We start from the raw sequence: 24696 nt of genomic DNA, 5'->3' as shown, positions 1-24696 counted from the left end.
TTCGAGTAAAAACACATTATTTCCCTTTTTTGCTCACTTGTAATCGGGCTCCCAAGACCCGACTGCAAGTGCCAAAATAGTCATTTCCCCTTAGTTTGGTGCTCTCATTTCACTTGCAGTCATATCCCTTCATGCCACGATGCTTTCCAAAATGCTTTGTGCTCATGCTTTAGTTGTAATCGGGTCCCAAACCTTCCATTTCAAAGTTTTCCATATTCCAAATGTTCACATTTGTACTTGCAGTCGGGTCTTGGAGACCCGACTACAAGTGCAAAAAGTAAAAAGTTTTCACTTGTAAACACCTTCATAAGATCCGATTTTCCTCCCATCGCTGTCCAAGCTCATCTATAAAGCATTGTTGAGCTAGTACAAGCAGTTTTATGTTAAAATCCTTCCCAAGTTCTTGTGTGAGCATTGGTTTTCAAAGCTTGAAGGTAATGGAATCGCTAGTTGCAGTAGAAGATGTTCTTACCCTTTTGAGTTTTCATCATAGTATTGCAGATTCTTGTTCAATGTTGAGAGAGCCACCTTCACCACCAAACAAGAAGATGAAATACAATTATGACAAGTACCAGAATGAGGTTGTTCCCACACAGGTGGCCTCTCTTATTGATGAGATTCGAGATACAGAGATCGGACACATTGACATGTCCGAGTTTTTGGAAAGAACGGAGTGCTCGCCAACACATGGGATGCACTGCTCCTGAACAGTCATATCCATCTAGTGTCTTCATTTCCAATGGCTGCCTTAGAACCTAAGTTTGTTCTCGCATGTGCTGCTCACTTTGATCGAAAAACGAGAACAATTAAAGATGAGCACGAGAATGCAATTATAAGACTGGATCTAGAAACAATAGACAAAATTTTCAAAGTTCCCACATCCCCTATGTATGCTGACATAACCATGAAGAGTGCCTTGGATCATTACAATCAGAGGAGATCAGAATGTATCAGGCACATTAATGCAAAATGGCTGAAAACTCCTCGGACCTATTTCTCGAGATGGCCTAAGTTGTATAGATGTGACTTCAATGAGGAAGTAAGAGACATGATCACGCTTCTTAGCAGAATCATGGGTTTGAGACATTCCAATGTATTTGAAATCTGGATGTACAAGTACATCGTGGTCATGAGGAAGAATGCATCTCACATCTTCTGGGGAGGAGAGATTATTGGCAACAACTTGTGTGATCAGCTGTCACATGTTCCTAACACTCACTTTCTATATAAATTCCTACTTGGCTTATATTGCAACGTCACTCAGATAGTTTCCTGGTCTTTCTACCAAGTGTGACAGATCTCTAATGCCGGTATGGAAATATTATGATCACTTGACTTTGAGGCCCAGTAGGCTTCATTACAAAAGAGTGCAAGACGCATTCTTTGGTCATTTCATGTGTCTCTTAGATAAGACGCTCAAGAACAGGAGGGTTTCTGAGGCTGCATGGAAGAAGGTGAATGAGTATGGATGTTTGTTTTTACAATTCCCAACCTTCACATATATGAGGGTTGGATGTTTTGAGGGACAGCCATGCATGTTACCTCGATATCCTATAGATAAAGTTCTCCTAATGGAATTGGCAAGATAGTTGATGGCAATTCAAGTAGTACAACTTGCCAATCATAAACTCAATATAAACATTTCCTCACATAATCCACTGCAGATTGGCTGATATTCTTTGAATACCTTAGCAAGGGCTAAGGCAATGGAGACAGAACTTCAAGAAATCAAGTTGAGGAAGTTTATAGCCAAAAAAGATTTTGACTGCCGAGGAATGAAAGACAAGATCAAAAGGGCCTTCACCCATGTCCATCGTCTAGAAGACATCTAGGTTGATCTCCGCATTGACGAAGAAATCGGGAGAATGGACTACAGTAAGTTGACTCTGGAGCATATTCTGGATCTTGATTTAACTAGAATTCCAAAGGACATGGTAGATGATGGAAAGATCCTCGATCCTGAGTATGTCGAGCAAAGAGTTGCAGAAACCCCTCTTCCTTCTCCACCATATTCAAAGAAGGAATGTGACTCTATCATTGATAGGTTTTAGCCCATCCTTGCAAATACAAGTGCTTGGTTGAAGGATAATACGGTCAAGACTATTAAGATCAAGGTGGAGAATGAAAGTGATTTGGCTGGGCCTTCTAGGCAAAGATCTGAAGTTAGGATCAAATCTAAGGAAGGTGCTTCTTTTTCTGGCACAACGATCAAGTTATTAAAACAATGCGAGACACGCAATGGATTTCAAAGAATTGATTAACAGAATGAGCAAGACACTCATAAATAATACAAGGATATTTACAAGAAAAGCAAGTTTCTAATAAGAAACTGCTGAGAAGATCGAAGACGATCTAACTAAAATAGAATATACACTATTGAGCATTAATACTAAAATTAACATTATTTTAATATTCTATTAGTTATGAGTGAGTAGAGCCTTGGTTATTCCTCCACCAGAAGTGTCATTGAAAGGGAAGGAGAAACCACAGGTGCAGATCCATGTTGTCAATGCTAAGGATGAAACCCATGATGAGAATGTTGTAGAATCACCCCCTTCAGTTGGTTCAGATTCTCCTCATACGGCTATTCCACAACTGTCATTGGATGTTCCTATGTCTCCAGTTGACACAGATATGGTTTCATTTTCCACTATATATGTAAACCCTGTGGAACCAAGTACATCTATTGGTGTTAACACAAGATTATCTGCTGAAATGTCTCATGGCAGTCTTGAGAATGTTTTTGAGATAAATCCCTCTTATGTGGTCATGTCCAGTGTTTCCTTTCCTGAGGTTGATACTTTTTCTTTAAACTTTGAAAAGTTCATGACAAATGCAAGTAGTGAGTTACCACATGAGCAGAGAATTGTTGTTGTTCAAACAGAAACTTCTCCTCGAGTCACAACTGTGGTACAAGTAGAACCTGTTCCTTCAGAAGCCACAGTTGTCTCAAATATGATCTCATTAGAACTACCCCCTTGGCTGAGTTCGACCACACCAAAGAGGAAGAAGCAGGAGATTTCTCCTGATATCTTTGATTTTCGGCAAGTTACAAAAACTTAAGCCCAAAGCCGCGAAGAAAGCAAAGACGATTTTGCGGGTGGTGGTGGATAAGAATAAGACAAAGTATACAGAAGTAGCAGAGCCACTAGTTGAAAAGCCACCAGAAGAGATGCAGCTGTCAGATTACAGGCTCACCAGGAAGGAACTTGGTAAGCAGACGCATATAGGTGTCATGCATGATGCCACGGATTCAGTAGCCCTCTTGGTCCAGAATTATGATGAATTACTGGCAAAGAAGAATGAACTTAAAGAGAGGAATTCACAACCCATTACAATAATTCAGAAGATAACGAATTCTTCAGAGCAAGTTGACCCATTGACTTCTTCTACTTCTGAGGAATCTGTTAAACAGTTGGAAAAGGTTGCTCAGAAAGCCAGAGCAATTGATACCTAGGTTGATCGGTTGATTAATTAAAGTACCCAAGTAGTGAAGAAGGCGTTGCATGTTTTAAGCAGCGTTAGAGCAGCAAGAACCAAATTGAATGAGATTTTGGAAGTTTTTGAGCAAAGTCTTAGCTCAATTGAAGAAGATTTGAAGATCTGGCATCAAATGGATCAGTTTAAGTTAGAGGTACTGTGCAACAATATGATTATATCTAAGAGAAAACAGTACATAGAATTTGATGAACTTTTGACAAATAAATCGTTGGTTGTCAAAGAACTCATAAAAAATGTTCAGGTAACACTTGAGATGAGTGGCGAGGTTGAACAAGACATACTTTCTAATTTTGATAAAATGTCTTGTAAGATTTTAAATTCCGGTGGAGAGTTGCTTGCAATAGATGAGGTACTTGCAGAGATGGTTTCAAGACTCCACAAGGAATTAGAAGTAGAACAGTATACTGTGGATTCAATCCATAGATTTGAGAGTTCTCAGATATTTTATGATAAAATGCAAGCTATTCTTGAAGAACATAAAGAAGCAACAGTGAGGTATTATGATGTGATTATCAAGACTATTGCAATTGCCAAGAATACTTCAAGGACTGATCCAGATAAATTGAAAAGATCAATCAGCAGTTTCCAGTCTTTCATAGTTAGGAATGAAAAGGAATAACGAGTGTCTCAGGACACTTAGTTTTTATTTTATGCATTTTGCTTTTGACAAGTTACATGTAAAGATAATTTTTGTGATTGCAAGTGTATCTTTCACTTGCACTTTTGTAAAATGTAATTACATGTTGAGCAACTACAAGTTGAGTTAGATTAGGACTCTAGTTGGAATAAGTCATGGTGGTTGAGAGACTTTCTCAAGTTGGTTAGGATCCTCCCACCTTTTTCTCAAACTCCCTCTCCTATATATACTTGAGGGAGTCTATTGTATTTCTTATCTTTTTGAAAGCAAGTAAATTCTGCAAGATTTTATACTCATAAAGACTTTGAGCTTTATAGTTGTAAATTGTCATTTTCTGAGTAATATAAAGAAGTGTAAGATTTCACACTTTGTGTTGAAATCTTGCTTAGCTCCCATTGTGTTCTTGTGTCATTGTGGGATATATGTTTGTCCTTACTTGAGATCGTAGAAGGCTGTTGGAAAGAGCTTCACCCCAAATAATTGCAGACTTTGTGTTGCAGATATCAAAGGTGAAATTAGTTTTAGTTCACAATTTGAAGTCTTTGTGCTTTCAAGAAACTTCATTTCCTCTCTCTCATTTTGCTTTATAAGTTGTTGTTGTTTTTATTTCCAATTGCTATTACTTTTCTGTGAAGAGAAAGGAATATAGTTTTTCTTGAAAGAAGAAGAAAGACTATTGTCTCACCCATATTAGATTAGTTTAGTTTGTAGATAGGGGGAACCTTCACTAAATTAGGAGAGTATCATAGTCACACTGTGGCTGAAATCACAATTTTGCACGTCCCCCAGGTGTACAAAATTTTCAACCAACACAATTGATCTTAAATTCTGGATAGACTCAGGGTATGTGATGTGATAATGCTGGTAATCACAAAGGGACTTACATTTTGCAAAACAACTGGAACATGGAATCTAACTTAACTTAGAAAATAAAAGATAAAAGGATAAAGGATTTGAGAAATCTAATCTAAACCTAAGCTCAAGGATGCTAAAAGTTAGTGCTTTGATAGACGGAATCCATAATCAGGCCTTGCTTTGACATGAAAAAACAACTACACAAAATCAATGCAATATCCAAAGGATAACGAAGGATTTTCATATCGTAAAACATTCATCAAACACCCAATACTGGTGCAATCAAACTTGTGCATAATGAGGTTCAGACTGACCATGCACTGCAATTTGCAATAAAAAATTCCCAATTGCATGAACCAAAATTCCATCAAGTATCATTACATTTCTGCATTATAATCAATGAACTTTATCTAAATTTAAGAAGTGACAAGAAACCATCCAAAATGTTGAAATAACACAAAGATCTACCATGCTTCGATGAAAATCATGTATTTATTTCAACAAGTCTTGGCAACAACATCGAGCTTCTTCCTCCTACTCTACTGCTAACTAATTGCTTTTTCTACTAACTATTCACTGTTAACCTTTACAAATGAGAAGATTGAGCCTTATATAGATGTCTCAATTACAATTGAATGGCTTTGATTGATTCAAGATCAATGGCCGAGATTACATGATGAAACCCTAATTAGGATTAGTTAAAACTAACTCCCTTCGACCAATCAGAAAATTACATCATTTTGGACACATGTCCTTTATATTTGAATCAATGAGAAAATAGGTTAGGTGCATTGAATAATATTTGATGTAGTGCCATGTGTCACTTGCTCCTTCACTAGATGAGTCAAGTTCAATGTACTTGGACATGTTGGCATGGCATTTCTCAATTAGTTAATGATGAATAGGTGCCACCTCAGCATGCACATCTTGTAGATCAGCACAAAGAAATGCTTGTGTTTCAAAAAGTATCTCTTGATACTCCACATTTCAAATTGCTTAACTGAAAAATGATGAAAAATATTCCCAAATTGCATCATCTTTGTGATCAAGCCTCTAGCTTTGATTAACTCTTCTAAAACTATCTCCATTCCTTGATCACATTTGCACAATTTCATCTTCTAACTTGGGAATTTGCCTTCTTTCTCCTTGATGATGTTTGATCCTTGCTTCATGATGTCAATGATTGATCATCTTGTGCATGATGTCTTGGACCAGGATTACCTTACTCGTTGTACTAGCCTTGATTCTTGAATTTTCAAAGGAAATTCAAGATGGTTGTAGCTTCTTCCATTTGGGATGTTCTTCTCTTGTTGTGACGTCCTTGAACCTCTCTTCCTTGCTTCCAACTCATTGCAGCATATAAGGGCGCACTCAAGACACCCTATTGCACAAAACCCTAATGTGCTGAGTGGGTTTCCATGGGGTAAAAGGACAAATACAAAGTATCGATAAAGTGAGGAGAGGGACAAATCCTAAGTGGGATGAGATGATGCAAAGGACTAAAACATAGTGCGAGAGTGGAATTCCCCACTTCAAAAAAAACATAGGCATAGCCAAAGCTAGTCAAGGACAAAACATATTGTACACTTGACCTTGGGACTGAATTCCAACCACAAAATTGCCAAACTTAGACAAGAGACTTGAACAAAATTTCCCTATTGCATCTTGTCAAGGTCGGAAAACAAGGAATTAGCCTGGTCTAGACCTCATATCCTAAAATTTGACCAATATTAGAATTCTCAATACCTCACTCATCCTGACAACTTTACAACATTTTTTGGAATTTTGATGACAATGACAACTTTTGCAATATTTTGCAACTTTTAACAATTCAGCCTCAATCCTCAATCCTAACACTCATTCAAGAGTCCTAGACATGAAACATGTCTTCTTGACGTGACCACACTCGATGACAAGATATTGTACCCTTAAGACATTCCCAATCCTAGACTGACAAAACATACCCTTCTCATGAGCAAAAGGCTAAAAACTATGAAGCTATTGCCAAAACACCTAAGCTATCAAGCAAAAAGTGGGGATCAGACATTTGTAATGGGGCGATGTCTGAAAACATTATAACATGTAGGAATATGGAGGATGATGAGGTAAAACATTTATGAAAACTTGACAAAGGGAGACTCATTTCAATCTTTTCCAGATCAGTTACAAATGATGGACAAAACAACACCTAATTCACCAAAGGTTGGAGTTCAAGCAATTTTTGCATTATCAGATTAGGCTCCAATAAGTTCTGATATCAAATGCTATAAAAAATCAAAGATATAACAACAAAGATGTGAAGAAGTTATAGACTCACATATTATGTGTTACCATCTTTATTTGTGAATAGAAAGGGGTAGAAATTTTTCATTGTTGGTCATTGGCACCTTATATCTTGTTGATTTAATCAAATGCTTACAAAATGACAATATTCTGTTGGAATATTTGTCATTGATGTCAAAGGCTTGTTGAGTGTGCTAAGTTGTTATTTGTGAATTTTGGTTGAGCTGCCTATGCGCTTAGTTGGTTGAGCTGCCCGTGTGCCTGGTTGAGTAGCTTGAGCTACTTGGTTACCCGCTTGAGGTGCTTGTATGCTTGGGTGTTGGTTGAGCAGGCTGTGTGAGTTCCTACTTGTCACCTTTGTCAGCTGCTACATGCCATGTCAGCTTTGAATTTTCAAAAGAAACAAGTTTTATATTTTCTTAACATTGTGGCCAAGTTTATATTATGCATCGTATATACTAGTGGATTGGAATCGTATCAATGATGGCTTCAGAACCTCATTGTTTAGGCGTTTAATATCATTCAAATCCTTTTCTGATCTAACAACCAACGGCTTCAAGCATTGTGTGTTTTATTTTTATTTTATTGGCATATTGTGGGCAATGCATAAGGAGTATGTTAAAAGTAGATAGCATCGGTCAGTTGAATCAAATGTTTAATTGGCCTTACGGCCTTAGACATTTGCCTTGTAAATCTATCCTTCTTACTCTGATCACATACAGATAGTCTATTTTATCAATTATTTATCGGTTAATCTTATGGTTAATATTATAATCAATATTATGAATGATTAGTAACAACCTTGTGTTACTAATCATTCATAATATTAATTATTTACTTTACCGATTCATTGATAGCATGTATTTATCGATTTTTTGTTTGACCGATTAGAACCAACGCTTTACACTGGGTTGAGTGTTTAGATTGTTAAGAACCGTCAATTAGATTGCTTGTGGTTGGGCGTCTGTTTACATTACCAACGTGACTCCACATAGGAGTCACGACTCCTTGTGGAATCATGTCGGTTCCACAAGGAGTTGTGACTCCTTTGTCGGTCACCATCGACTTTAAATAATATGCTGTTGATGGCAATGAAAGAAATGAACAGCAGATCGGTATTCGATAAACACAGACAGAAGCAAATCGACCTTCATATCTGGTGACAATATAGATTGCAGATCGGAATCATATCACAGAGAAATATGGACTGCAGTTGATATCGGAATCCTATTCAGATAAAGAGAGAGACAGCCTGAGAGAGATAAAAGCCTGTGTGTGAATTACATTCACTCTATACATTGTAATCTGCAGTTGATGTAATAAACAAAATCAGTCAATATTGTTTTGATAACATTCAGCAATATTTATCATTGCACATACAGCAGTAGACATTCTTGTTTATTATTACTGTATCAAAATTAAATTTTACCTATATATCAATCTGATCCACTTTAACAGAGTAAATATAATTAAGGCTTCCATTACATGTTCAGGTGGTACAGAAGCTATGTAAAGGTGGATTCGTGCATTTTAATGGAATCAAATTTAATTAAACCTTGCTAGTCATTTTTGCAAGTATCGTTTTTTTTTAAGATTATGGAGAGCGCTTATTGGTGGAGATCATGCGCTCTCCCTTGTCTTTTCTTAAAAAATTTGCCATCGATACCTATTCTTTGTGGAGCCAGCGTTTTAAGCTATAACATATCACGTTTATTTGACGGTTTTGGTGGTACCGTTTTGAGCAGGAATTTATTTCTCTTTCGTCAGGCTGTGTTTTTTTTTAAAGGACAGGGGGATCGATTGGTGCAATAGAGCAGTCACTTTCTGTTTCCGTATTTTAGTCTATATGATTTAGAAGCGGAGTGGAGCTTTCTAATCTTTTCCCAGAACTAAAGTTGTGAGTTTTGGTGAAGCTCTATTGAGAAGTTGTGGAGTTGTCTTTGAGGTGGTATCGTAACTTAAGAGGTCATGGGGACATGCTTGACAAGTTTGGATCATTCTAAAATTAAAAAGCAGATCATTCCAATGGGTGTGTGTGGTGGTGCATAAGATGTAAGAAGTCTGCCGTTTCAAATAGGTTCATGCAACAAAGTTAAATCTTTAAAAAATTCTGAAGATCTGTATTATTTCTTTCTGATATTCAGCATTTCGTGGGGAACAAAGTGGTCTGGTGTGAAGTTGTGCTGGGCGGTTGCTGGCTGTAGAATCCCCTATATTCTATTTTCTTTGGTTCCAGTTTGTAGGATCAGTGCGCCTTTGATCAAACAAGGCAGTGTGTCATGTGTTAAGCTGACATATTTTATAAGAAAATAGGAGAAAGAGTCTGCTGTTTTGATCTACTGTAAGCATACATTCAATTGATACATCTACTGCTAGAAGGTACAGAGGTGTTGTTTAATTATGGGTTTGGGTTAGGAGTTCTGAAAAGTATTTTGAGTTTAAGTGTTTTTTTTAGTTGGTGCAATAGCTGTTCGGAGTTGGTGCTCCATGGAGAGTTGTTGCTCTTTGGTAATTGGTGTACTCTTGTAATTTGGGTTGGTGCCCATTTATGTTAATGAAAGCATTTTGATGTCATGGTTTTTTACCCGAAAGGGTTTTCCACGAAATATCTTTTCTGTTCCTGTCATATTGATCATTCTCTATATTTATTTTGGTTTTGTTCTGCATTTCATTTATCTATTGAAAAGTTCTGGAATACTGATTCACACCCCCCCCCCCCCCGCCTCTCAGAATTTCCTGTGTGCTTCTCATATTCAAATATCATTAACTTAATAATAAACTTAAACACAATTTTCATAAGCCATGTTTTCAACTTCAAATGCATGCAAATTATCACTTGAGTTTTCAATGATTGGCATTATTTGTTGGGAATCTCATTACTAGATAATGTGCATAATAGATGATAAAAACTGTCAACTACCATCAAGACATCTCTATCTACAACAATCATTACTCACAATGAGATAAATTGTTATTTAAGTCAAAGCATATTACTTTTGTCTCTAGACATAAACAGTTTTACACAAGAATACATCCCTAGTGTCTGATATACCCATTTTCCTGGACATATCAAGGACTTGGAGACTTCGGGGCTTGGTGTCCAAGACCTTGGGGACTTGGAGGGGATGTCCCCTTTTTACAAGACTGGACAATCAATTTGCTGCATAAATTTTTTTTTAAATGTGACCTTTTAAGGAAAATAATGCTAAAAACACTAAGAACCTAAAAGGATGAGAGAATTGTCATTGCAAATGCAACAGATTGTATTTACATTTTAATATTTCAGCTTTCCATCCTTCACTGCTGGGTATTAAATGAATAGCTCAATAACAAGGGATCCTGAACCTTTCTTGAATGAAAGCATGCTCGAGCAACTACTATGGAAGGGTAGTTAGGGCTCAACCGTATAGGCAACTATAGGTAGGACGGCTCCATTGTTTGTTTGGGGTAATTTAATGGCCACCCCCATGTCGTTCAAAAATTTTGGGAAATTTTTTGCCACCCCCAAACCTCATTCACATGTTCCTATGTCTCCCCATGCCAAAAACTAAAAAAGAAGAAATTATATTAATATCCATGGCTAACCAAAAATAGGCAAATTGGACTTGAGAAAGTTCTAGGAAGAGATGCCTAAAGAGGCCACACAAAGGTAAAGAACCAAAAACAAATATACAAAACAACAAGGGACCACTAAAACATGTGATAAAGAAATAAACACAAATAAGCAAGTAGGAGGAAAAAGAACCTAGAGAGCAAAAGTTGGGGATGACTAGAAGGTAGGAAAGTCTCATTGAGTATCATATTCTACACCAAAAATGGACAAGTCACTAGTGTCATCCTCAATCACCATGAAAGGACCAATACAAGATCTGATGGTGTCCATCAGCGAGTGCCTAAGACTTGCCTCAATCTAGAACCACATCTAATGTCCAAGGCAAATTAACTCATATAGTAGTGAAGAATCCCATAATATGCATATATCCCTATGGTTAGGGAGTGGCAAAGGGAAGTAGAACTATGTTGTAGAGGAGCTAAACCATGCAGCTGAGAAGCAGAAAAATCAAGTTGCTAATGGGAGATGTATTGGGGTGGAAATTTGAGAAATATCATCCTATGGGTCTATCTACATCATGTGATAGTAGTATTGAAACGCCATTTAGAGCTATTAGTCTCTTCTTGAAAGGAGGAGAGGTTCAACCTGGGGGCTCCAGCTATGCAAGGATTGCTGTTGAAGGGTGACAACCTCTCACAGATAAAGGGCAAGGCATTGTTGGTCTAGATATCTAAAAAAACTAGAGAAATTGTTGTTTAGTTCCTATAGAGGCAATAATATCTCCCTTGGATCCCATAGTAAATTGGAATTGGAAGATAAAGTGATCCTAGGTGTCCACTTCTTGTAGAGAGCAAAGACAACTGATCTAGACTTGGCAAAGGATATGACAATCTGTCTCAACCCATAGTTGGTGGGAGAACACCCTCGATTGGCCAAGGGAGAACCTCAAGCCATGTGACCAATGACACTGGAGATAATGAGGACAGCATAAGATAAAGTCTTCCACCGATAAGAAATGCTATGCATAAAAAGAAAGCTTCAAGATTAGTTGCAGGGGAAGGGAGTTCCAAGTGACTTGAATCTACCGTTTGTAGATGTCAAAGAAACACTACTTGAGGACTCCTGGAAATATTGAATTTAGCATGAATAGATTTACAAGTCCCATTCAACATATAAAAAAAGTGTGACATTGAAATAGCAGATAAATTCAACATTTCCATATTAGTATGAGAGTATTCTGTCCACCTACACCCTCTCTGTCTGACACTATTGAACCAATGCTCCACAACATATCATAATGTTGAAAAGAAAAATGGTACCATATATGGTGACAAAACCGTAAAACCCCAAAACAGACTGAGAAGGAATGATAAACACTAGTACCTGGAGTTAAAAAAAGAAGCCATCAACTTTGCCTCAATCGTTGCAGATGAAATAACCAAACGCAACCCAGGCCTTCGTCGCTGAACCTGATAAGCATCACTACTGTCAGCTAAGGATTTTATCGATGATGTGGTGCTGTTTGTTATTAGAAAAGAAAAAGATTCTGTAATCAAACACTTGGTATATTTTTCACCTTCTTCAAGAGTCCCAAAAGCATGTCAGTTGAGATACTTCTCTCATGGGCCTCATCAATCATTATAACACTGCACAAATGATAACTTTGATTAAATTTTTGCATTAGAAAACATTGCTCAAGGCCAATCATTCAAAATATTTCAAGACATTTAAAAAAAAAATTGAGCACAAAGATTTGATATACTTGAGGGGCAAAAGCATGTATTGTGTAGTCTGTAAGAACCAAACTCACATAATATACCGTATACTATACAATAAGACCTTAGTTTGTCTCTAAATTGCTGCACTGTTTTTGAGCTTGCTAATAAGATGTATGGTGTTGAGCTTTAACAGTGACATATTTTCTTGACCTTATTATCTGTAAGCTCTGAAAACATGGACCCAGACTGCGCATTGTGTCATCAAATAAATTATCTCTCCTATCCCCTCCTTGATAATGTTGGTAATATATAGAATTGCAGGTGGTCATAAGCCGATTGTGTCCAGCATAATATTTTTATAGCTTTAACTATATAGCTAAAAATATAACACAAGCAACATTAGTTGTCTGTGTCATGAAAAAAGAAAATTACCCAATTTCTTTACAAATTTACCTGCTCTGATATTCTTAAAAAAAGGGCAAGATTAAGTAAAGTACTGAAAAAATCACATTCAAGTTATCAAGATGCTTAAAAGTACTAGATCTTCATTGGTTAGAAAAAACACTCAAGCATCAAATCCTTTGTACAATTCTGAGTGCGAATTCCAAAAACATGATAACAGAAAACTCTTGAAAGATTAATATAATAATAATAAAATAGATAATTATGAGCTACTGATGGAAAAAAAAATGTGTCAATTTCTAATTAATAAACATGAGCTTTGTAGAAGAGATCCAAAAGGCATTGGGGAACTATAATCACCAGCAAACCTAGAGAAGCAGAGAATAACATTATAAATGATTGAAACTCTTTCCTTGATAAACTTTACATTTTCCCACTTATATTGGATAATTGCTTGACATGTAGATCATTCAAACTCAAAGGGGTTAATTAAAATGATGACAATTAATTCTGGGATAAATGTTTAGTCAAAAAAAAACACTAACGATATCGAAGGCTGTGAGGTAGAATTCTCGTGTCAGACACATTCTTATGCTTCATATTAAGTACCATTCTAATAGGGTGATTAAGCGAGGTCTCTCTACAAGGTGGATTGAAAGCTTGGTTTTTCCATATTATAAATGTGGTAATTAAAATGAACCATCTAATTATTGAAATACCATAATTAGCATCCTTTTAGCAAAGATTTGCTGTTTGATTTAGAGCTTAGCACCAATCAGTGTCTAGAAGATGACAACATTAAGGCTAATGTTCAAGCTGGTTTCTAAAACCAAAACTCTATTACTACTCATCTTAACATGTTCAGTATTGCAGAAACGACAAAGATAATCTCCTTTTTTGTTTGTTGTGATAAACAAGTCCTTGGACAACAATTCCTAAAGATAATCTCTAAAGGAGGATAAAGGAGATTGACATCCCTCTCAAGCTTAAACGTAAAGTGATATATGACATGGTCAATGTCTGTATCAAGCATGGTTGCCCCATTTCTCCCTCACGATTTGCTATTATCATTGTCCATGCAAAAGAAATGTTTAGTTGAGCTCAAAATTGATCACTTCTTTATGCTAACAATAAAGTTTTCCTTACAAGAAATCAACAAGAAATAAAGTTCTCCAGAATCCCGAATTTCTTAGGGCCCGAGCTGAAGGGGGGTAGCGTGATAAGTTTGCAAGACCAAACTCGCGCATTTCTTCATATGCCCGAATTTCTCCTTAGAAAATAAAAAGACTAAGTTCTGAATCGCACAGTAAGGACCATTCAGCTGAAAAAGAGGAAAAGAGGACCAAGTTCAGATCGCGCAAAAAGGACCCCATAAGCCGAAAATAAAAGAAACTCAACTTGGCCAAAATCCAAAACTCGGCCATTTATCAAATTTTGTAGGAAATGAAATAAGGGGAAGAAGTTTGCTCATTTCCCTATGAATGGCCGAAAATAGCGAAGTGAGCAAAATCTCACAAAGTTTCTAAAGGGCCCGAAATTAACAAGGAAGTCGCTTTAACTTAAATGACCCAAAGGCGAAATCGCAATAGAGACTAAGTTCGCGCAAATAGTGCCCATAGGCCGAAATAAAATAAACAAATTCTTGCAAAAGGCTCATTTAGGCCGAAATGGGAAAAGGTAGTCTAGGTTCGCGCAATCTCCCAAAACTCTTTAAAGGTGCAAATTTCATGTGAAAGGGGAAATTTTCATTAAAGTGAGGGGCGTTTTGAGAATAAAATCGCCATTCAGAGCTTCAAACCCTAATTTCACATGGGACGTTTAAAAGTTAAATATGTTTGTTAAATTAATTTATTTAATTTTTCAAAATGATTAATCCAGGTTGAAATTGATTGTTTGCAGATTGACGACAACCTAAAGCGCAAAGTGAAGCCTTGATCGCGATCAACGTCGGAAGAGGAAATGCAGGACGCACCACAGAGCGCAAGATAAAGCACGGGGAAGCACGCCACCGTTGAATCAAGTTGAAATCCACCATCGAGATTGAAGACCAAGAACACAGAATGCTACAAAATGTGCATTCTCAGAAAGATACTTAGCTGGAAGAAATTCAAGAAAATCAGTTTAAAAAAGTGAGTTGTTTAAATGTAAAGACTACCTGTGGGCCCTGTCTAATGAATTCAAAATGAGGGGACGCGGCTCAGTTATTTCCAACTACCTAATTGACCAGATTAAGGCCAAACAGTTGTAGGTAGTTCAAAAAGTGGTTGGAGGGATAACTAAGGATTGAATGGGCATGGGCTAAAGCTGCCAGGCTTCTCGAAGGCAGATCAGGGCCTTAGGATGCAGTCAATCCTGGCCTCTAGTTCAAATTTGTAAAATCTATAAAAGGCAGAGGCCTTTCTCTTGTAAAGGGTTAGGTTGTTAGATTCTAGTTAGATTCTTAGAGTTAGAACAGGCTAGATTGTTAGAAGGTTAGAATTTAGTAGTTAGGAATAGAGTAGAACTGCTGCAGAAATTGTTGTAATAGCAGCTGAAATCAATATATGGACATTGATTTGGTGTTTATCATCTTGGTTTTATTCTGTTTCCATGGTTTCCTTCAACACATTTAGATAGATTCTTTCTAGTGTGCAGGTATTTGATGGATTTGGGTTCATACCATTGGGGATATGCTGATTGTGTATCCCTGTGTATGGTTAGTCTGAGCCTTTAAAATTGTATTTAGTTCAATTGGGTGCTTAGGCATGCACCTGCAGTCTGAAAATCTGCTAAGTCCCCTTGAAGATTACATTGTTCTTGTGAGGTTGTGAGTTATTTTGGCCAAGCAGCGATTGGTTATGTTGAATCCGTCTACTCGCATATCAGTCTTGTTAATTTTAGGTCTCTTAACCCTATCCTTTGCATTTATTTTTCCCACAGCATCTTAGGATGTAGACCAACTTGTTGTAAACGTAAGGCCCCTTATGCTCCCAGCAAAACACATCAACCGTTGAGCTATCCTACAGTCATGATCTAACAGTAGAAACATTGAGGTCATCCCCATTGATCAATTTAAAACAACATTAGGGATTTCCTTATTTCAAGAGAGGATAGGATTCACAGCATTCTATTCTACGTTGGCCGGATGGAGTTGTATCAATATGATTTTAGCCACGTCAACAAAGCCAAACCCCAAAATCGTGTCCATCATGGACTTCAATCCAGCCTACCATTTTGGTTTTATTAACAATTCTACTACTTGCCTAATGGTGTCTTTAGGCTCACAATGTTGCTTTAGCCTTAAAGTTTATTATAAATTTTAAAAAATTATTATTTATAACCTTATATTTACATTTAAATCAGCAACAAAAAAAAAATTTATATTTACATTTAATAGCTATATTATTTTGTTCAAAGTTTTGTGATTTTTGAAGAATTTTAAAAATTTATTCTTTAAATGTAAATTATTTATATTTAGTTGTTTACAGATTTAAAAAAATTATTCCTGTCACACTAAATCAATAGACTTGATAAATTAAATTAAAATAAAATTTCTTCTTTTGTTTTCTATTATTTTTATTTTAATCATTTATATAATTTTATATTTATATTTTTTCAGCTCATTGCTTTTTTTGATAAAAGTGATTAAAGTCACTATACTTGCATAAAGGTACACGATGAGCACAAGAAATATTAGCAGCAGCAATGCCAGAAAGGCTTGGGAGATGCAGGGTATTGATCCCCAAACCTCTTGCATGCTAATTGTTATTTATTATTTTTTAATTATTTTTTACTAAATTATTAATATTTTAATTTATATTTTACGTTACCCGGGGACGCGTCCCGGGGTTAAAATCCCCCATCCCCGTACCAGGGACGTTTTGGGGACTTGGGGATGGCTAGGGAACGTCCCCCTCGCCATCCCCAAAATTGCAAAATTTGTGGGAAACATCCCAAAAACATGGGGACGGCAGTCATTCTCAAAGGGGACTTTCCCCTGTCCCCAATATGGTTGGGGACATTTGGGACGTCCCCTGACCATCCCGGGACGGCCAGCCGTCCCCTTTTTCCCAGCACATTTAAAAAAATTTAAAAAGACTCAAATGCTCTAAAAAAACATTTTTTAATTTTATTATAGGTCTATAAAAATGAATTTTCACTCATATGACGGGTAAACATGTCTAAATCACTTCCAAAAGCACTTAGAAATAATGAACAGCAGCCTGGTAATAAATTTCACAAACACTTAGAACTCAGTAGTGTGTAAAAACATGGCTGTAGGTCTGCAATATTGGACTTTTCACTGATATGAAACGTAAACAGATTTGAATCATAGCCAAAAGCACTCAAAAATATGAATAACAGCTTGGTAATGAATTTCACAAACATCCAAAACTTTGTAGTGCATAAAGAAGTGGTTGTAGGTCATAATAGTAATGGAAGACTATCAAAACATCCTCCAACCAGAAAGAAACAATGAACTACATGCAAACAAGTGCTGGCATATTGACAATGAATCTTCAATTATGAATGCATATTGAGTATTGACAATGAATTCTGAATTATAAATGCATATTGAGTATTGACAATGAATTCTAAATTATAAATGCATATCAAGTATTGACAATGAATTCTGAACACAAATGTGGCATGTTAAGGTTGTATAACGTACATATACATGCTTTATCCATGTTTTCATATGAATATAATGTATATATACATGCTTTATCTATTTTTTATATGAACATTTAAAATTTCCCTATATATTTTAAATTTTCCCTATATTTTAGATAGCCGTCCCATTTGCCGTCCCCCCGCCATCCCCACAATTGGCAAAAAAAATTGCCATCCCAAAAACACGTCCCACCGTCCCCGTCTCGGAAACTCGGGGTAACATAGTTTATATTTACTTATATTATTATAATTTTTAGGCTCTGATTGTGATTTAAAAAATTAAATGTGAAAGACTAAAAGTTGAACATTAATTTAATTATAGGTTCCTTGTTTGTATATTTTTTTGTGAATTTAGAATAATAAGAATTAAATATATAATGAACTGTTAAATCAGCTTATAATTATTCATATTTTATTAAAATTTTAATTATTGTATTATATTAATCATGGCATCATCGTCATCTAATGTTGAAGAAAAAAATAAAAAGTGGATCAAATTGGATCCTAGATCTCCATTGTAGGAATATGTTACTATTCTTGGCAAAATTCAAGATGGAAGTTCAAATAAACCTTTCTAAAAAAATTTGGCAGTTTGGTTGATTTTATTTTTTTTGTTTTCTAACTTGGTAGGTCTGAAATGAAAGAAAAATAATGCAACAGATCTGAAAACTATTAGTATTTGTTGCTCATGCACCTAGGACAAGTGTAAGTTGCATAGAATTTCGTACAACCTTGTTTGTCCACCATACAAAGGCTTAGAAGCAACATTTATGATCAAGGCACCTCCAATTACTATAGAATAAACTCTCAAACAACACTTTTCCCTTTGGTTCCCACAACATTCTTCTTGATGGTATAGCTGATCATGACAATGCTATGGCTCCTAAAAGCCAATAACACTCCTTCCAACAACTCAGTAGCAAAGGCTACAAATAACAAAATAAAGGGAGCGCTCCGTTTCCCTAATCCTCACGCCCAACTGCAGGCACAAATCAGCAACATAGTGGTATGACCTCCCACATGAAACCTCAGAGAAGCTGCCCTAACCAAACACTTCAAAAAACTGAGATCGTCAAACAAAATATGAATCATTCCTTACAAATGCAAAATACCTCAAAATTCTTCGTTCTTCACATCCAACTATAAAACTTCAATTGCAAGTGCACTAGTGATCCTTGATTGAAATAACTCCAACCAGCTAGGGGGATTTTTGTCCTTAAAACCAGCAATCTCATAAGGGTTTTCATCCTCAAGAGGTTTTGAGAAGAACATAAGTTCTCTCCATATGCAGAAGCAAATACAAATTTATGTTTAACCTTGCAAATGAGCCTTCAACGTCCTTTTATAACTTATTTAGAGGGAAATAATAATTCCATTATCTTCCAAAATGGCCTTTTTGAAAAATAATAATATTTAATATTTATCATGTGCAAAAGGTCCCTTTCCCTAGGAATCATGTTTAATATTTCAACATTAGATAACTTAAGTGAATAATTAATTAATGACTCAATTATATACCCAAGTTGCAAAAAGTACGATTTTGATGTAACTATGCAATTCTAATCATGCCAATGTGATCTTGAAGTCTTAGGACAATGATCTGAAGCAATTGAGTAATTTACTAAAAATTGCATGCTCCCCCAAGAAGATTGGAGAGCTCCCAAGGAGTCAGAAATCAATTTTGCAAGCGACACAAGGTTCATCAATGCCAACTAATCTCACTACCAACATCTCTGCAAGCCACATCCTGAGCACTCCAAGAACTTTGGAGTTCTCCCTAACTCACCAGGCAGCTTATTGAAAAAACTTTGAAACTGGGCTAATTGCTTACAAATCAGTTTTGCTTAAAATGGGGACATTATAAGAATTCCTAAGATCCAAATCGGATCATTGCATCTACTACAAGTTAGACGATGATTGTATCTCCTTATCACATTGTATGGTGATAATATGTTGTTTTTTGGTAATATATTCAAATGATTGTATTCTCCTTATCTCAACTTTCAGCGCAATTTGAAATGAAACATTTAGGGGAAACTAGGTACATCCTGGAGATGGAGATCAAAAAATATAGCACTAACAAAAACTACAGCTAGGCGAGAGTAAGCATGTGAACTCAATGATGAAGAGATTCAACATGGCAACTTGCAAACCATTGTGTGTTCATGTTACAATGGGAATGAAGTTATCATTTGAGCAATGTCCAAAATCTCCTAGTGAGATAGAGGATATGAAAACGTTTCTTATGCTAGAGTTGTAGGCAGTTTGATGTATGGTATGGTTTGTATAAGAACAACTATTGCCCATACAATGGGAGTCCTTAGTTGATTTATGGCTAATCCTAAACAAGTACATTGGGATGCTATGAATAGGGTCTTTAGATATTTGTATTGTACTTCCAAGTATTCTCAATATTATCATAGTTATCCTATAAGGACCTAACATTCAATTTGTATTCATGGATATGTGAATTTTGATTGAGATCGTGATATTGACAACAAAAGAGCCACTAGTGGACATATTTTCAAAAAGGACCAAACTTACTTTGAGGCCAAAATAATAAATTGAAAACAAAACAAAAAAAATTTATAACTCTCATGAAGGGCCAAAGCTTAACTTGAGGCTAAAATAATAAATTGAAAACAAACATTTTTTTTTTAAAACTCTCATGAAGGGCCAAAGCTTAACTTGAGGCTAAAATAATAAATTGAAAACAAACAATTTTTTTTTAAAACTCTCATGAAGGGCCAAATCTTAACTTGATGCTTGAAGAAAGTGTTGATTCAAGGCATTGGCTAGGGGGGGGGGGGGGGGGGAGGGGGGGGGAATTTGCAGCTCCCCCATCCCAATGCTCGTGTACATCCCTCCCGCCTGCAGATAATTCATACTCCTCCTGCCGCACGGCTTTCGACCCCATCATTAATTTCTTTTTTATAATTTTTTTTTTTTATTTGTACTTTTTTTTTTCTTTTTTAAGTTACAATGAGTAAAATATATAACTTATTATTAAAATATTTATTTTTATTTATTTTAATAAAATTATATTATAATCCATATAATAAATAATTAAGTAATTTTTAGATATATTATTTATAGATTTTAATCATATTATTTTTTAACTTGTTAAATACATATTGTCAATAATAACTTATTAGTTATAAATATATTTATTTTTAAAATTATATATTTAACTTTTAATAATAAATTATATAATTAATTTTTTTTTTTTAATTTGTTCTTATTTATTTTAATAGCTATTATATATTACTAAGTGATTTTAACTAACATATATCAAAATAATTGCGCTCGCTTCTAGTTTCAATTTTGTGTGTTTGATTGATTTTAACATATATCAAAATAAATGATGCAAACAAACACACACAATCGAAACCACAAGCGAGCACATTTACTAATATGGATTGTGGAAAATTAATATCTTTAATATATCAAAAATTTTACTAATGTAATTTAAAATATATATATAAATATAACTAACGTAAAAATTTAACATACATAATATATAACTAAGTGCTTCTAACATATATATAATTTTTTTTACTAATGTAACTTAAAATATAACTAGGATGCCCTCACTTGCAATCCCTTTCACTCTCGCAGGCTTGCAGCTTGCTATTGCAACTTAGGAGTGACCTGGACTAAAGCTTACATGCCTATTTATAAGTTTTTGTGACTATTTGGGTTTGGATTGGACCAATAAGCCATTAGGATTCAGAGTTGTGGCATGACGATCCAAAAACAAATTTGATTTTTTTCTAAATGACACTTAAATGATCTACTATGAGAGACATCTAAGAGTCTCAAGTGCAATTAGGAGATGCCAAGGAGTCCCCTAAGTGACTCAAGGACATCCTAGAGTCTCAAGTGCAATTAGGAGATGTCGAGGAGTCCCCTAGGTGACTCAAGGACATCCTAGAGTCTTGAGGGCATCACCAAACCAAGGGGGCATCCCAAAAACATCCCCTCTTCGAGGGAGATTTCTTGGAAACATCCTCAAGTACACGACAATCATGAGACAGTTGGGGGTGTTGTGGGGGAAGTTTCCCCATTGAACAAGGTGAAGACCATATACCCTAATACTAAAGTGACACGAACCCTAACCCGAAATGACTTAAATGATGTTTAAATAACTTAATGAAGCAAAATAAAGTCATAAAGTGACCACATTATTAAGCCATCACTATGAGTAGTATGATCATTATAACAATATGTTATAATCACTAACACACCATTAGACATGGTAGGTGATGCAATTTGCAATAATAGACCAAATAGTTGTAATATATCAATGTTACAATGCATAAACATAAATGGAAGTTAGAAAAACTTAGAAAATAAATGTAATGCTTCTCTTTATTCATATAATGTGCAATACTTGTCAACCACTAATAGCATAAATACCAAGGAGAATATAAACATAAGAGGGTGTTCACATCAACTCCTGGTATATTCTATAAGTATCAATGTCAACCCTATAGATGTTTGGGTTAGGAATATTATCCACCTTCCCAAAGAGTTACTTATAGTAGCCTACCAAAATCAAAAATATACCCATGAACATTACACAATAAATTTATCATAACATAACACTCAATACAAGATGACCCCCTAAGCTATACTACAATCATATATGACACCCACCTGTAGCTCGAAAACATAAGCATCTACAAACATTCTAAAAGCTACTAGAGATAATTTTTTAGTTGTAACAACATTATAAATACACATGAGAGAACATGTAACCTAATTACAATTCATTATGTACATGATGTGGATATGTACATGTGACCAAACCTATGCCCATGACAATCATATAACACTTCTATTCATTCCATGCACACTTAATACAAATGGCTGCCTAAGCATTCCCACAAACATATATGATGCCTACAAATGAGTCAATTGAAGTTATCAATGTCTAGAAACATCCTAGAAGCTAGTAAAGATAAGGTTAGTTGCAAACATAATTGAAAAATCGATGATTACTCACAAAAATCGCACATCAATCTAGCTCACAAGTAACTCACTCAAAAACTCAAAGCAAGTTTTGTATTTTTCTCAAGAACTCAAAAAATCCCCAAAAATTGCAGGCCCTTGTTGGCCAAGTACCACACTTTGATGGCATGGCCTTTAAGAAAAGGGAACATGATGCAATGTACCCAAACAATCTTTGCCCTTCTCCTAGAGATGAGGTGCCGTCAAAAATGCCCGAGTAGAGATGCATGTCACAATGAGCATATGCAAGTATTCGCCTAGGACATTTGTCCACAATTTCATTGTGCCACCGAAGGGCACATCGAACAAAAGGCCAACATTATTTTTGTAATGAGAAGCATATTGATGGTCCCACGGGCCACGGTGAGCTGTAAAAGAGTCGATGCAGCTAAGGCCAAAGAGCTATCAAGCCTTGATGGTTTTGCCCCACAAACCCAAGTACAGAAAACCCTCTCTCACATTGCATGAAAGACACAGTATCAAATTGGTGTGTCAAACCCACAGCTGCTTTAATTTGTCAACATGAAAGTAGTTATAATTTGTAATTTTCGTTCATGCTGAAACATGAATTTAATATCAATATGTATTGAATGAGTTTTTTGGTCTATGACCTATGTTGAAATAATTTTGATCTATATATGAAGGAAATTGGTGATATCTTCCTATATTCAATAATATGAATGTTTTTGAAGAATATTTTTACAAAATTATATTTTTTTAATGTTTGAAAAATTTGCCAAGTTTTACCTTAAGTTTTTGTCGAGTCTTGAGTTTTAAAATTTTGGTTCAATCAAGTTATTAAAGTCTGATTTTTCCAACTATGGCTGCAACAACCTTACAAAATATACATGAGAAAACATGTGACATAATTACATGTCAATGTGACATAATTACATGTCACTGTGTAAATGATGTGGATATGTCCATGTGATTACATAAATGAACAATTTAATCTTACCTACCAATAATGAGTATTAAATGATTTTGTCTACTTGTGTGGCATGCAAAGACGTGAAGTTCACATGACCCACGCATGTCTAACAGTGGCCACATCTTAACAATATATAAACATAACACATACATTTCACATCTTTGAAAAACATAGCATGCCCTATGTAGATAGGACATCCATAATTTATTTGCAATTTAGATATCATACCTCACTCCAATTTGCAACTTAGCTCCTTTTTTGTTTATTTTACCATAAACAACAGAAAGAATGAGTCTATTGCCGCACCTATATTTGGTCAAGAGAGGATCCTCCATCATTTCTCTTAGCAAGACACCATCTGTAAGGAACTTGATCATTGTCACGCCCTATTAAAAACACAGAAAAAAATATGAAAAAGCAGCAAACTCCTATGAAATGCATAAAATGAGGATCAATTAAAATAAAAGTAATAATCCTATTCTTGAACACTAAATCAAAACACAAGCAAGTTTTTGGTTTTTATAATTGCCAAACACAAAGAGCCACAACTCACAAGAATACACCATTTCATCTAACAGCTACCTTACGTAATTTGAAAAAGTTTTTGAAACTCAAACCTGCCTTAAATCTTCATATTGCAAATCCCTTGCATTTGGATTGAATATATATGAAAGATACTAAATGTAATGAGAAGCATTTAAGGAAAGGCAACCTGGATTTTTGTTGACATTTACAACCATACAATCGAGACTTGGATTTTGCAAACATATCTTATGCTCAAACTCTAGCATGCAGAAAAAGAAGGGCAAATTATAAAAGAGAGAACTGTTTAAAAAATTTATCGTGCTTGCATCAAAATGTCCAAATCTAAAATTCCTTGAGCTCCAATATTCAACAACTCACCAAAATCTGCAGACTTGTGAATGGCCCAATGTCAATTCACATGTTGAACTTGCTTAACAATGTTTGGAGACTTGAGTCAAGACTTGAAAAGTTTTTTAAAAAAACCACCAAATCTCAACAATATAATTCAAATTTTAGAAAACCGTATTTCCAAATTTTGTTCTTAAAATGTATGGTAATCAAAAAATTTGTAAAAAAAATGGTTTGTTGGTATGTCACAAATAATCACAGGCCAGTACATATCAAG

At 35.4% G+C, this 24696-nt stretch overlaps 1 protein-coding gene across 5 annotated transcripts in view; it reads right to left on the bottom strand.

Annotated features, from left to right (window-relative positions):
• Nucleotides 1-24696, bottom strand: part of LOC131040382 (probable pre-mRNA-splicing factor ATP-dependent RNA helicase DEAH9) — a 229780-nt gene that overhangs the window by 128321 nt on the left and 76763 nt on the right. For 3 of the 5 annotated variants that reach the window (XM_057973290.2, XM_057973287.2, XM_057973289.2), the window contains exons 5-7: nt 23775-23932; nt 12406-12475; nt 12213-12298 (exon numbers count right to left, since the gene is read on the bottom strand). In XM_057973290.2, the coding sequence (XP_057829273.2) occupies nt 12213-12298; nt 12406-12475; nt 23775-23932 (314 nt within the window). The remainder of the gene's footprint in view (nt 1-12212; nt 12299-12405; nt 12476-23774; nt 23933-24696) is intronic. The other 2 variants (XM_057973291.2, XM_057973292.2) reach the window with 1 other exon arrangement.

This window comes from Cryptomeria japonica, chromosome 7, assembly GCF_030272615.1.
Source record: "Cryptomeria japonica chromosome 7, Sugi_1.0, whole genome shotgun sequence".
Classification (NCBI taxonomy): Eukaryota; Viridiplantae; Streptophyta; class Pinopsida; order Cupressales; family Cupressaceae; genus Cryptomeria; species Cryptomeria japonica.
The sequence above is the reverse complement of the archived record's forward strand: the minus strand, read 5'-3'. Positions and strand labels throughout refer to the sequence as shown.